This window comes from Cyprinodon variegatus, unplaced genomic scaffold (assembly GCF_000732505.1).
Source record: "Cyprinodon variegatus isolate N-32 unplaced genomic scaffold, C_variegatus-1.0 Scaffold237, whole genome shotgun sequence".
In the NCBI taxonomy this organism is placed as follows: domain Eukaryota; kingdom Metazoa; phylum Chordata; class Actinopteri; order Cyprinodontiformes; family Cyprinodontidae; genus Cyprinodon; species Cyprinodon variegatus.
The window spans coordinates 573,584-588,787 of record NW_015150690.1 but is presented as its reverse complement, the minus strand read 5'-3'; the positions used below and the strand labels follow the sequence as shown (position 1 = coordinate 588,787).

Here is a 15,204-nt window from a genome sequence, read left to right as displayed (position 1 = left end):
TCATACGTGTCGATCCGTTCATACGTGTTGATCTGTTCATACCTGTGTGTTTGTGCAGGTGGCGATCATCGCTGGGAACTTTGATCTGGCTGAAATCATCAAGATCCACAAAACCTCTGATGTTGGTGAGTTTAAACACGACTCCGTCTGTTTCCTGTCAGGATTTGTTGGTTCTGTTCAGCAGGATCAGCAGTTTAATCCACAGTTGGTGAAGCAGAAAACTTTGATGAACCTCATCAATAACGTTGCATAGATACTCCCTCAGCAGAATTAAAATAACAAACCTAAAATTAGCTCCGTTTTTAAAACTGCCTAGTCATGAATTTCTAACCCAGTATCTCAAACTTCTTGTACGTTCAGGTCTTGTTAATTAACTGCAGCCTATCAGTTTATTACATTTTATTGCTGTTTTACATCTAGATTTTGCTCTATTTGTTAATCAACAGACCACTTTAGTTTATATTCACCAAAATATATGACAGGAACAGAGGTATGAATCAGCGACGCACAGCAGAGATGGGACAAAAGGAAAAGCACCACAAAAAAAAAAAAAAAACTGCGAAAGGACACAAGTAGAGCTGGGAATGAAATGTGAAGATGTGAAAAGACTGCAGAGTTAATGGATGTGTAAACAAACAGCCACAGATAGCGGCGAGAGCAATGCTATTCTTAGGCTTCTATAGTGACAGTCAAATCTATACAGTAAGTAATGTTTACGCTGTTTGCCACTGTTCAAGTTTCCAATGAGGTGATTTAAGCTGCCAGCAGAGGGCGACAGCGTTCAAGTATTTTCAGGCTCTAACCAGAGCAAATACTTTGCTTTGTGGTGCTTTATTTTAACATTGATATATACTTTTCTTTTATTGTCCTTCTTTATGCCATCTGAGTTCAACTGTAGCCACATGTATGATAAAATACTAGTGTTAAAGATATGCTCTGTGTATGCACCCTGATGCTCAATGTTTCCGGTTCTTTTCCCTGAAAAGAGATCACTCGGGACAAACTCTTTAAATAACACTTCATAACTTATATGTGTTAAATAACCAGGAGACATGACAACAGATTTTAATAACAAATCTAATCTTGCTTAGAGTTTACAGAAGGCAGCTGCTCACCTCTGGGCTCACCTCTCAGGAAGCGGCACCCATTAACAGTCAAAAAGGCATTTTATACATCTCCATTCTGCCACATCATCATATTTTACATCAGACACGTTAGCAGATGATTAGACATCCNTCATACGTGTCGATCCGTTCATACGTGTTGATCTGTTCATACCTGTGTGTTTGTGCAGGTGGCGATCATCGCTGGGAACTTTGATCTGGCTGAAATCATCAAGATCCACAAAACCTCTGATGTTGGTGAGTTTAAACACGACTCCGTCTGTTTCCTGTCAGGATTTGTTGGTTTCGTTCAGCAGGATCAGCAGTTTAATCCACAGTTGGTGAAGCAGAAAACTTTGATGAACCTCATCAATAACGTTGCATAGATACTCCCTCAGCAGAATTAAAATAACAAACCTAAAATTAGCTCCGTTTTTAAAACTGCCTAGTCATGAATTTCTAACCCAGTATCTCAAACTTCTTGTACGTTCAGGTCTTGTTAATTAACTGCAGCCTATCAGTTTATTACATTTTATTGCTGTTTTACATCTAGATTTTGCTCTATTTGTTAATCAACAGACCACTTTAGTTTATATTCACCAAAATATATGACAGGAACAGAGGTATGAATCAGCGACGCACAGCAGAGATGGGACAAAAGGAAAAGCACCACAAAAAAAAAAAAAAAACTGCGAAAGGACACAAGTAGAGCTGGGAATGAAATGTGAAGATGTGAAAAGACTGCAGAGTTAATGGATGTGTAAACAAACAGCCACAGATAGCGGCGAGAGCAATGCTATTCTTAGGCTTCTATAGTGACAGTCAAATCTATACAGTAAGTAATGTTTACGCTGTTTGCCACTGTTCAAGTTTCCAATGAGGTGATTTAAGCTGCCAGCAGAGGGCGACAGCGTTCAAGTATTTTCAGGCTCTAACCAGAGCAAATACTTTGCTTTGTGGTGCTTTATTTTAACATTGATATATACTTTTCTTTTATTGTCCTTCTTTATGCCATCTGAGTTCAACTGTAGCCACATGTATGATAAAATACTAGTGTTAAAGATAGGCTCTGTGTATGCACCCTGATGCTCAATGTTTCCGGTTCTTTTCCCTGAAAAGAGATCACTCGGGACAAACTCTTTAAATAACACTTCATAACTTATATGTGTTAAATAACCAGGAGACATGACAACAGATTTTAATAACAAATCTAATCTTGCTTAGAGTTTACAGAAGGCAGCTGCTCACCTCTGGGCTCACCTCTCAGGAAGCAGCACCCATTAACAGTCAAAAAGGCATTTTATACATCTCCATTCTGCCACATCATCATATTTTACATCAGACACGTTAGCAGATGATTAGACATCCATGGCTCCAGCATTATCAAAATAGGACATTGCTCTCATTCCATTTCCAAAACTTTGGCAGGTACAAAATAAAGATCATAATTGTATATCCAGACAGACCAACTGTCCTAATTAGATTAAAACGTCAGTTCTGACGCGCGACAGGCAGCCCATAGCAGGGTGTGATAAACTCACATCTTCAATGATAATCATCCTAACACTATGAAATATTAATCTATCATAAATTATTGCTGAAGGCTGAATGTTGTTAAGGCTGTATGTGAACAGACTCTCACTAACCGGGCCGATCCGGTTCTGACGCCGCTGCTGAGTCGAACTCTCTGTCTGTTTATGTGTCCAAGTAGTTCCCTTCAGAGAAACCCCCTCCTACACCAAGCGCCGCCGGGTCGGCGCCACCAGAACACCGGCTGGAAACGGCCTCTCATCACCTCGCTCTCTGATTCGCTCAGCCAGTGACAACGCCCTGGAAAGCCCCGCCTCCTCCCCAGGCCCCTCCCTGCAGAGCCTGGAGACGCACCATGACACGCACACGCACTCACTGAGACGCCACACGCGCCGCCTCAGGTACGCTCAGGTTCACCTGCTCGAAGCTCCAGTCAAACCAGCGTCTCTTACTGGTCTGTCGCCCTGCAGCCCCAGTGGGGGGGGTCATGTGGAGACCAGCCCTCCTTCCTCCCCCCCTCCCACGCCACAGATGAGGAAGAGGAGGCTGTACAGCGCGGTGCCGGGACGCACCTTCATTGCCACCCGGTCCCATGTCCCCCAGGGGCCCGGAGAAATCCAGCTGCACCGGGGGGAGCGGGTGAAAGGTGAGAGGGGTGAGCCGGGGGGGTCGGAGGTGTTCGGGGCGGTTCTGACCCGGTTTGTGTTTCTAGTGCTTTCAATTGGAGAAGGAGGCTTCTGGGAAGGAACCGTTAAAGGCAGAACCGGCTGGTTTCCTGCGGACTGCGTTGAGAGACGAGAGAGGACCGCACGAAGAGGCTCTTCAGACATTACACAGTGGGATCCTACGACAACTACACCTCCTACAGGTGGGACACCGGAACTACACCCTTAGAACAGCATCTCATCATTTCTAAACCATCATGGGTTCCAGGGAGGGATGGAAGGTTCTGATTGGGTTCTAGCTGTAGATGGATACATATACATAAACTAATGAAAAAAAGAACCAGTTGAGAAAACCCCAAATCACTAAAACTTTCCCTTTTTGTTTTCTAAAAGCCAGAATAATAAGACCCATTTTAAATAAAGCCGCCATCATTTGTGTCTCTTAAAGGTTTCCTTATTAGCTGGAGATCTGAGCCAATTCTCTTTCAATTACTGTAAATAACGCGGCTTTGAGGTCTCCAGATGTTTTAAAAGAACCGTCTTTCTTCATAGGGCCATTGTTCTGTCACATCAGCATACTCACAGTAATATTTCCATTTCTCCCTTTAGTTTTGAATGAAAAATAGACTTTAAACTACGTCGAGCTGCGTACATCCGTTTAGTCATTTAAAAAAAAAGCAATTTAAGATCAGATCGCCATACGCTGCAAAAAACGGATTTCGACTATGGGTCAGATGACCGGGAATGCTCATCAGACAGAACTCTGCCCTGATAGGGATCAGTCCTTTCTGCCTCATGGTAGTGTGTCCTCAGGGTCCTTCCAGGTTTTAAATGAACTCTAATCGGGTTTTCTGTGTTGCTTTTAAAATCATGGATTCTTCTCTCCTGAGTGGCTTTCAGCTCAAAGGAAAACTTGCTTCATTCAGGTGTTCTGAAACCTGATTATCTCATCCTTCCTCTGACGTTTATACTTGTATTTAAAAAAAAAACGACTTTTAAAGATCTATAAATTCATTCCACAATCATAAGATACCAGGGTGTTTAAAATAAACATTAAGTAGCTATTGGCAGAGACTGACTACAGCAAGGAAGATACTGACTGCTCTTAATAATCCCCATAACCACAGCATGTCTTTATTAGAGAAAACCTCATGTTTAATTAACAGCATCTTGGACTAAAGCTGTGGGGAAATGTTTATTCACAGATCAAACTTTAACTGAGGCTATAAAAAGCTTTTTGGATGGTTTATTAATAACCTGACAGGACTGTTGGGTTACAGAGCAGTAATCGGCGGTAACAGAGGATCTCATGAAGGGACAGCCGGTCGTTTCTCCAGGCAGACTCTGAATCCTCTTTCTGTTTCAGCGACTACGTTATCGAGGAGAAAACGGCCGTTCTCCAGAAGAGAGAGAGCGAAGGATTCGGCTTCGTCCTCCGAGGAGCTAAAGGTAGGAACGGAGGAGTGGTGGGTGTTTGGAAGAGAAAAAAAAGAAAGATATTTTAAACTGGAGCCTGGAGAGGAAAACTCCTCGCTGTCTTGTTACATAACACCTACAGAAAGTCTTCTTTACAAGGAAGCACTGGTTCCCAGTGAAATGAGACTTTAGACTGGTGGGTAACAGCATCCTGCTCCAGTTAGCGGATCTCTGTTGGTTTTTGGGTGTGACCTCGACTCAAATTGAATCTGTTAACTGTGTGTAAAGGAACCACAACACCAGCCAATCAAAACCAAACACAATGAATGTGACAAATGCCTTTTTTCTGATTTACAGTCTCTACCAAAGGAAACCTTCACTATCTCCAGAATGTGTTATTTTAATGTACATTTTTGCCTATAAAACCCAGTAATTATTTTTTTAAATTTCTCCATTTTATTTATATTACTGTTCAAAACTTTTCATCTACTTCTGTAAAGCCTGTGACTAAATCAATGAAACATTAAAAAAAGTAAACTTTGACAGTTCAGCGGGACAGAAAACGGATAAAGTAGTGACCCTCTTTTAGCCTCACAAAAAACGAGGGACAGACAGGGCAGGTTATCAGTCTCCTCGAAAAAGGAAAAATAAATAAATAAATAAGAAAGACGAAGTATTGCCTACCTGGAAGCTATTCTGTTTGCGCATGCGCAGCACGGATCATGCTTCTGGGACAGATTGATTAGTGACAAAAAGGCAGGGTTAGCTGCAGTATTTTGAGTAACCGGTTGTTTCCATCCATCAGAAAGCAGCATCTGATTGTCTGGAGGTTAGTTTACATACAGCTGAGCTGGTTTGGAAAGCAGGCTTAACAAACTCAGACTTGATCTGGCCTAAGGTCGGAAGTTCTCGGTCTCATAAACGCTGCTGTGGGTAAATTTAATCTACTCTGAGTAGGTCTATTCAAAGATGAACACCTGTGTAACAAGTATGTAAAACCATTATCAGTGGAGCACCCATTCAATGAGTCACCATGACAACAGGAAGTGCCTATTTCACACAAATGGAACAAGAGATTTTAATGCTGAAACTAAAAGACAGCAACAGCTGCAAACCAAAGGAAGAATGCTGCTAGATTTAATGCGTAGGTTTATATGAAGTCCACTACGACAGGCTGTTTTGACATTTATCAAAAGTACTCCCCTCTCTGTTCCATTTGTAGATCAATAAAATAGGATTCTCTGTAGCCAAAATTACATTCCTAGTCAGAAATATTAATTTTTTCCAGCAGAAACTGAATTTTAAATACCTAGAAATATTTACAAATGTATTACTTTGACTGTATATATATAAGTTTATCTAAATAAAACAAATTAGGACCAGTATTTTGTTTAAAGAATTTATTTTGGTGAAAAAAAAAAAAAAAAAGAAATTGTTTTTCACACGGACTAATAAATGTCCAGACGGCCTCCCATAGTTGTTTGAATCAGGTAACATTGCAGGAAAACTAGTTAACTGGTGGAATGGTAATATATATTTAGGTGAAATCTCAGGGGAGAGAAGCACAGCTGTCAGCAGGTGAAGATGAGGTTTTAAATGTTTCAAAAATATATATATTTAAATGCCACAATAATCACATTTAATGACTTTTAATGATTTAAATGAAGCAAAGGCGGACCTTCCACACCGCTTTTGAGAAAAAGGCACATAAGTACTTTTTAAACCAACCCGGTCACTAACTGAAGGACAGCTGTCAGTCCTCTGTGTTATTCATATGTTCTATACGTGTACTGCATGCCTGTCCACCAGGGGGAACTGTTGGGTCTGTAACAATTGTAAGGCGCGATTACTCTCTGTGGTTCGGGATTCTGTGAGTGTGTTTCCGAAGTGAAGGAATAAAGTGATGCTTTTGCACCTGAACAAAAAGTGGAGTTATTTGACTACCAGTCAGGTGGCGCTAAAATGCATGTGAATATTGTCCAAAACAGCCTTCCATACATCTTACCAACCTGTGAACTCTGCTTCCAGCTGAGACGCCTATCGAAGAATTCGCTCCGACACCGGCTTTTCCCGCACTGCAGTATCTGGAATCAGTGGATCAGGGGGGCGTGGCTTGGAGGGCGGGGCTAAGGACCGGAGACTTCCTCATAGAGGTGACAGTGGTCATCTGCAGGATTAAATATAAGTATTCAGAGGTCACTGAATGTAATCCTTCAGTATTTGTACCATAAACCTGTTTTTCCTCTGCAGGTGAACGGGACCGACGTGGTGAAGGTGGGTCACCGGCAGGTCGTCTCTCTGATCCGACAGGGAGGAAGTCGGCTGCTGATGAAAGTCGTCTCAGTTTCCAGAAAATCAGAAACCAACCTGATCAGGAAGAAAGGTAGAGCTGTTAACATGTCGCTCATCATTAAAACCATTTCAGGACGTGACTTTACCCCCAAAATGGTTTGTGCGCTCTAGCCCTCACTTCTTTGACCCTGTTCAAAAACACAAAAAATCAGATTAACCCCATAATTAGTGACAAAACACCAGGAGAAATATCCTGATGTAGACGATAAGACATGGATTCACTTGACAAAAGATCTCAGCGCAGTTAGAGCATCATAAAGTGGATTCCTTCCCAGTTTGTTGTTAAAGAACCTAAACCAGAAGCTTGGCTCTAACGGACAGTTCAGACCAGAAGAGGTTGAGTTAGCATCAGCAGAACGCCATGAACTACTCCGGTTCATCTGGGAAGGAGCAGAAAGACTTTGGAAACAATTAGACTAAAAAACATTTTTAAAAGAGCATAACTTTTGCAGCTGCAACCTTGACTGTTATGGTTACAGAGAAGAGCTGTGATTGGCCTGCTCTGGTTTAGACCAGAGCCTTAACAGACCAGCTCACACCGGCCAGGCTAGTAACATAGATCTGTAGTGGAAAAATCCTACTGGACGTTGGTTAAAGCCGACAGGTTAACTGATGGAACCTGTAGCCATAACTAAAACTCCCGGGGCAGCCATTTGGAAGAGAAATAGCTATTGTTCTATTAGTATTATGTTGGTCTGATCTGGATTTCCTTAATAAAAAGGTTAATTTGACCTTTGTCTCCTCTATTAATTGTAATTTCGTCGCGATTGCTTCTTTAAATCGCTTTAAAGAATACAGTGTGAATCTAAAAGTTTTCTCCCCCTTCACAGCGTCATCAGTGTCAGTTACAAAGGAAAGGAATACTTCTATTCAAGGTTTGGATAATAAGATTGTAATATAGAAAAAGGCTAAAGATTGAGATCAATAAACTAAACTGTTATATCTATACAGTAACGCTTCACTCAGCACAGAGTCCCTGAACTGGAATGGGTATGTGCTCATTATGCAGGGGCGGGTTTACCATTAGGCAAAACTAGGGACTTGCCTAGGGCCCCGAGTTCCTGGGGGGCCCATGAAACTCCTTTTACAATAAAAAAAGAAGAAATAATGTTAACAAAGGTAAAAATTAAGGAATGATCTAAAGAGGTTTTTTGGTGGTTTTAAAAAAAGGTGTTTTAATTTAGCCCTAGATGACTGTTCATTATCCTCCGTCTGTCGCTGCCCACTCCTCAGAATCGGTGCTCTCTGCGTGGGTAGATTTTCAAGGAGGTCCCGCTGAATCTGACCGTCATCCAGATGCTGCTAAGGATGAACCAAAGTGGACTCTTTTTTTTTTTTTTTTAGAGCTTTCAGTTGTTTTTGCAAAAAATTGGTGGACTCTCCAAGCTGATTCAAAAGTTGTGCACAGAGAACAATTTAGCAGCAGTCCGTGATGTTAAGCTTTACCTGCGCTTTTATTGTGAAATGCCGTGGGGTTGCCAGGGGTAACGGCAGGTCCAAACTGTGAAACAATCATTATGTTTAATGTTCTTTTCAGTGCCAGCACAAGAATAACAAGTGACGTTATGCAATAACTGTATATCAGAAAAAAAGCGCAGCATCATTGTCTGCTGGGACGGTGACGTCAACGGTCAAAATTAAAATAATTGTATCTTAAGAACCAAATCAGCACAACAACAGTTTTAACTGCACAGATCATTAAAAACTAGATATTTTGATTCAATTCGGAGCTTAATGGGGGGATGGTTAACCTCTGGATAGCCCAAAAAATCATCTTAAAAATCTCTGAAACAAAAGTAGCAAAGAGGATCTGTTTTATTTTTTACATATGATCATTTTAAATGCACAAACCTGCACTAAAGAAGGACCACAGGCCGGATTCGAACCCGGGTTGGCCGCGTCGAGGACTGAGGCCTCCGTACATGGGTCATTCACCCTAACCACCTGCATGCCCCATCTTAAGACTATAAATAATATCAGCATACATTAAGTTTCCCTATTCATAATGGGCTAAGCTGCCTGGAATCATTGTAGTTGATGACATCATCAGCAATGGCTGGAGTTCTGGATCACACCGGTTTGATGGATGGTGGTAGATTAATGTCCAAACATCTTTTAGGAGCGGTTCCCACAGTGAGACCAGATCGCTGTGACTTCATGCAGCAGATCTGCTTCCTTAAAGTTCAGATTCAAACTGGGTTTAAATGTTCTGGTGAAGCTTCTAGAAGCACAGGAGGAGATGTTTAGATTTTATCAACCAGTGAAAGTCCAGCTGATCACCATGAACCCTTCTGACGTCTGCTTCATGTCCTACCTCGTAGCTCCGCCTCCTCCAAAGCGGGCCCCCAGCACCTCGCTGACGCTACGATCCAAGTCCATGACCGCCGACCTGGAGGAGATAGGTAAAACAAACAGCGGGTGAATCCCAAACACACAGCAGATTCAGGTTTGGTTTTTTATTGCTGACGTTTGCTCTGTCTGCAGCCAGGAGGAGACGTTACGGTGAGTCAAACTGGCCTCCCTGTGGTTCTGAGTCAGTTGTGATGTTTCTGTGATGTCATAAGGCTCATTTCCACCTCAGTGTTAACTCTTAATGTGTCATTAATGTTCAGGATGCACAGCATTGGCCCATCAGCAGGATGTGAAAGATGATCCTCCACCTGCTTTTAACTGTTAAACAAAACAACAACAAACCTCATGATGAACTCTGACCCCTCATGTTTGGAGGAGGAGCGATGCTGTGCATCTGGATGGTGTCCATGAAGCTTCAGGGCCAAAGCTGAATATCGTTTATTTATCATATAATAAAGGGCTGTTTCTCTTTACTTCTACTCCATCTATCTCTACGTCTGACATCAGGTCTGAGAAACAGGTGAAACACGTGGCAGTTAGAAGATCAAACCAATAACAGGAATGAGCCGATTTCAATGCAGTTTGTGAAAATTATAGTCATGTTATATTGTTTAAAGTCAAGTAAGTTGGATAAGAGCTGCTGCAGCGGTTTCTTCATATTCATAAAAAATTTAAATACAAAACTCTAGTTTCTCAGAGAGTCATTCTTCCTTTTTCCAAGTTTCCATGAATCTAATGCTACGTTCACACAGCATGCAGCAGGAGCAGCAAAAACGCGCATGCTGCTTCATTTTTTATGCTTATAACTGTTTAGTTCTGAGGCGCAGCACAGACTGCTCTAGCTGCACAGTCAAAAGTTGGGTCTGATGCGCGTTGGGCGGAGCTACCCTATCCTCTCTTTGCGCGTAACAATGGCAGCTATATCTGCTGTGATCAGCGGGTAAAACGTAGTTGTAATGTTTTTAAGTGAGAAAGTCCACCTGAAAACTTCCTCTATGTAGTCAGTTAATCAATCCTGCCTTCAAATAATGCGCTGTCGGAGCCGCTCAGACTCCCGTACGCCGGCGGAGCGCTGTCACTAGGAATCCCTTTGAACAGCAAACTCAGGCCCGTTCGCCTCTTCGCGGTCTGCCGCTAATGAAAGTAGATGCTAGCATTTTTCACATACGTAATCCTAACTGCAGGCACCAGAATAATAAAATTGAACATATTTTACCAGCAGGTTTCGAAATAAAAGTTAATTTAGGCGTTAATAAACTGTTTCGGAGGAGTGATGATAGCGCTCTGCATCAGCAGCGATGTGTCCGTCTCCCTGCCAGCTCCCAGATCAGCTTCTCTGATTGGTTGGTGTGGCGCGTCCAGTGGCAAAAGTAACATTTTTCCAACTCCAGCGCGTTGCGTGCTTCAGATGCTGAGAAGCTCATGATGAGCTTTTTCTGCTGCTCAAAATGCGCTGCAGGACCTTTTGCTGCACATTGATGCGCGTCAACCATTGACTTTGTATGTAAACTAGCTGCTTCTGCTGCCTTTGCTTCTTTAGGTGTGAACGTAGCATAAAGTGTTTATGAAAGTACTTATTTAAGTAAATTAAGATTTTTGTTTGACTTTAAACGAATAAATAATAAGAATAAAAAACTCTTGAATATTTGCTTGTTTTAAAGTGTTGGCATCTTGCCTGTTGCAAAAGGGCCAAATGTGTACCATTCTTTACAGAGGTCAGGGGCCACACATTGGACGGCTGTAACAAAAGCTAAGCAGGAAACCAGCTTCAGAGGAACTTTCAGCTAAAGGGAGAACATGATGCTGCTTTCTTTAACCCTCCAGTAACTGTGGAGCAAACAGGATGGCAGCGAGTGTGATAAGCTCCCAGTAACGCTGCCTGCTCCGTGTATCAGCTCAGTGTCCCTTAAAGCGTTCGGAACGGAGATTCATTTAATCCAATCAGGAATAAAGTGGGGAATACTCCGGTGGCACTTTAATTATTTAATCATATATCACAAAAGATGTTATCTCAACATTTACCACATCATACATAACACACTAGGTATCTATATGTTATTTATTTTTCTTCCTACTTCTGACTTCTACTCATTACATTTTCAAACAAGTATCTTTACTTTCTATTCCTAACATTTTTAAAACAAACATCGCATCGGGAGATGGAGATGGAGACCAACAAGACCTCCCTCATCCTTGGCCCTATCTCAAAGAATTTTTCAAAATAGTTGAGAAATTGAGCTTTCAATCATATAGTGGCACAAAGGTTACTTTATACTATTACATTTTTGAGTAGTTTTTGGAGCACATACTTTTTCACTTTTACTTGAGTATAGAGGTCAAGTTGATACTTTAGCTTTTACCAGAGTGTTTTTAAACTGCAGTATCTATACTTCTACTTAAGTAACAAATATGTGTATTTTTGACACCACTGCTAATACGGGAATCAGAGGTAGTTGGTCCTTCCAGAAACAGCAGATCCTGCCAAAGACTCTGTCCAACCAACCTTTGCACTGCTGCATGTGTTGACGACAGCTTTGAATTAATAATGCAGGAACACTTCTAGCTTCTCTACATCCAGAATTTTCAACCGGAGGCCAACAACTCTATTTAACCTTCCTGTTATCCACTGACATTACTGTTCTCACTCAGTAAAACTCTAATTAGTTTACAGGCTAATAATGTGTCCACAGTTTCACAAAAATATACAGAAACAAAAAAGAACAGCAACTCTAAAAGAGTTAAAAACCACCAGAGGTCAGAAGATAAGGTACAACAATCTACAGTTGAACTGGAGAGAAGAAAAAAAAACTCATCGTGTTTTGTTGCTAATTAGCAGTAAAATGAAGTAAAATCCTCCACCCAGAATATCAGCTAGAGTCTGAGCCACAGCCTGCCTGTAGTTATTGATCTCAGAGCATTTGCAGCAAGATATGTCATATTATTTACTTCAACCTTTGTCTTTAGACGTGTTGGTTGTTTGTAAAATCCGGCGGCGGCCCTGATGTCTCATTTTCGTTTGGTGTTCCTTCAACGTTTGGATGTCGTGGTCCTGCTCTTGTCTTCTATCCTCCAGTTTGTTCATCTTGTTTTTCCATCCTCCTTCAGAGAAACTGGATGAGATGCTGGCCGGAGGTCAACAGGAAGTGGTCCTGAGGGCCCGTCCGTCTGACGACTTCAGAGCAGCGACGGTCAAACAGAGACCGACCAGCCGACGCATCACGCAGGCCGAGATCAATGTAAGGAAAGTTTAGATTTCTAGCAGAGAGAAAAGGACTGACTGAGCTTCAACTCTTCTCATGCGTTTCATATTTTACTTGATGACTTAAAACAGAAACGGAGACGTTTGGACGCAAATACTTTAATGGGACATATGTTGGTGAAGATTCCCAGTCATCCAGGTCACAGTCATTCCAAAAATAGTTCAAAGCAATCCACTGGACTGTGTTTCCAAGGTTGAAGACATTTCGCTTCCCATACAGGAAGCTTTTTCAATTCAATGAGAGGGGCTGAAGGAAGCCATCTATGTTCAGAAAGAAAAACCCACCTTAAATAGAGGGGGTGGACTCAGATTTCAGCTTTCAAAAACCTACAATGCAGCGATAGAGTTGATCCCTTCCTTGCAGCCCATCGCAGCTCCAGCACAGGAGAGCGGAGGACCTCGTCTATTCAGCCAGGCCAACAATCCCCTTTAACGACCCCCCTTTACAGATACTTAGACAGGTATGGGGCATTGCAGGCTAACAGAAGAAGCCAAACAACCTCCATTCCAAAGGTGTGGACCCATTCATCCGTTTCAATTTGCATGTTTTCAAAACAAGAACAGGGCTTTGTTGAGCTACTGTATAAAAGCTCAAACTTAACGCTATTCCTGACATTTTGAATTGAAAAAGTTTCTTGGATGGGAAGCAAAACGTCTTCAAACTTGGAAACGAAGTCCAGTGGATTGTTTTTAACTTTTTTGGAACTTTAATGGGACGTCCAAGGTTCTTCAGTTCCCAGTTAATGTGTTATTATTTCAACATTTAATAAATCAGAATCATTTCGCTGATCCTCACTGACCTCAAATAGAAGACAAAATTGGTTTCTTCCTTATTATTTCCAACTTAATTCTTAACATTATATTAAAGTGATGCTATAGAGTAAATAAACATTGTGGCTTAAGGTTGGCTGTTTACAATAAAACTTCCACTTTCCAACTGTAGGGGGAGGTAAAGAGCTCAGACTTGGCTGCCTGTGTGTTGCTGCTTTAAACCAATCAGATTGATGAACTGAGATGATTGACATCTTTCCTCTGTGTGTCTCCAGTCTCTGTTTGAGCGTCAGGGTCTGGTTCCCCCCTCTGCTCCAGAGAAGAGCACCATGCCTTTACCCAGAGGGATGTCCAGAACCAAGAGCTTCGGTGAGGCCAGTGGAATGCGAACCCCACAGCTCTTCCCCAGTTAGGGGAAAGTCTAGATATGATTTTGTGTTCATCACCTTGTCTCCATGGTTACCTGACAGGAACCCCAGAAGATGACAGGATCTCGGCTCTGATCCATGAGAGCCGTTTTCCTCGGAGCTCCTCTTTGACGGACAGCTCCATCCCGCCTCCTCCTCAGACAGCTCCACCCCCGCCTCCTTCGGCCTCCTCCACCTCCTCACTTTACCTCCTCGACTCCGGCCCGCCCCCGTCCTTCCTCCCTCCTCCGCCCCCGGCTAGAGGGGAGGGGCTAACACGCTCCAGCTTTAAACCAGGGGCGGAGCCACGGCTGCATGAGCTCTCTGATGCCAGGAGCCACGCCCACGCCGAGCGGCAGAGGAAAGCCAGGTCCATGATCATCCTGCAGGACACGCCCCCCCCACCGGCGCTTCAGACGGACGGCCATGCCACTTCCACACACGCGCTTCACACCGCCACGCAGACCTCCACGCTGTCCATCCACGGAGCCAGCCCCGCCCTCGGACACTCCCCTCTGTCACGTCGCCGGGGACGAGCGATAGAAAACCCTTACGCCAACGTTGGACATCAGGCTCCGCCCAGCAAACCCCAGAGGAGGAAGTCCCCTTTGTTGAAGCAACTTCCTGTTGAAGAGCAGGGTTAGCATCGTCCGTCATCGTCTGTCTGACCTTCATCATGTCTCGTTCATCGAATTAAAGCACAGTAACAAATATTTACATCCGCCGCCTAAACTTTAACCATCCTAATGGAGGCCGAACCTGCGAAACCAACAGAAAGTAGAATAAGAAGAAAAAATAAATAACTTTTATTAACAGTTCAGAGATACTTAACACCTAATACAAAAATACTATAAAGTTTTTTATATTGTGACAAAATGTGCAAAGAAGTTCAACAGAAAAAGCAGAGTGAGAAGTTTTCTAATTTGGCTTGAGGTGAGAAAACAAACAGCTAAATGTATTCTGCTAATGAAACTACTCTGTGGTCATTAAATTGTTCCAGCTGTGGACAATGATTTGGCTCGGTGGATTTTGTCTCATTAAAGCTCATCAGCAGTTAGAGTTCAGCATCACATGCTCCATCTTTATGTGTCTGATTCATTTCTGCATCATCAGGAAATCAGCTCATACTGTTTAACTTTAAAACTATAATTCCTGTGAAATCTAAGACGAACAGAAAGAGGAGCAGCTGATGAATGCAGGTGACTTCAGGGTTAATGTTTATCTCCTCCTGGATCCATGCAGCTGTTCATTTTGTCTCTTTAAAACTAGATTCAGTGCATTTCATTTGCTGTCTGGTGTTTTTTGAAGCTGCAGACTCCTCCTCTGTTCAGTATCAGTCCAGTTTCTTT

General features: G+C 42.5%; 1 protein-coding gene across 1 annotated transcript in view; it reads left to right on the top strand.

Moving 5' to 3' along the window:
* LOC107089074 (SH3 and multiple ankyrin repeat domains protein 3-like) overlaps positions 1-15,204 on the top strand; it is a 76,937-nt gene that overhangs the window by 47,737 nt on the left and 13,996 nt on the right. The window contains 13 exon segments of the mRNA XM_015381614.1: positions 1,295-1,361; positions 2,815-3,034; positions 3,104-3,279; positions 3,346-3,420; positions 3,423-3,501; positions 4,665-4,747; positions 6,743-6,867; positions 6,965-7,097; positions 9,388-9,468; positions 9,551-9,568; positions 12,524-12,654; positions 13,724-13,817; positions 13,919-14,494. Of these exon segments, the coding sequence (XP_015237100.1) occupies positions 1,295-1,361; positions 2,815-3,034; positions 3,104-3,279; positions 3,346-3,420; positions 3,423-3,501; positions 4,665-4,747; positions 6,743-6,867; positions 6,965-7,097; positions 9,388-9,468; positions 9,551-9,568; positions 12,524-12,654; positions 13,724-13,817; positions 13,919-14,494 (1,858 nt within the window).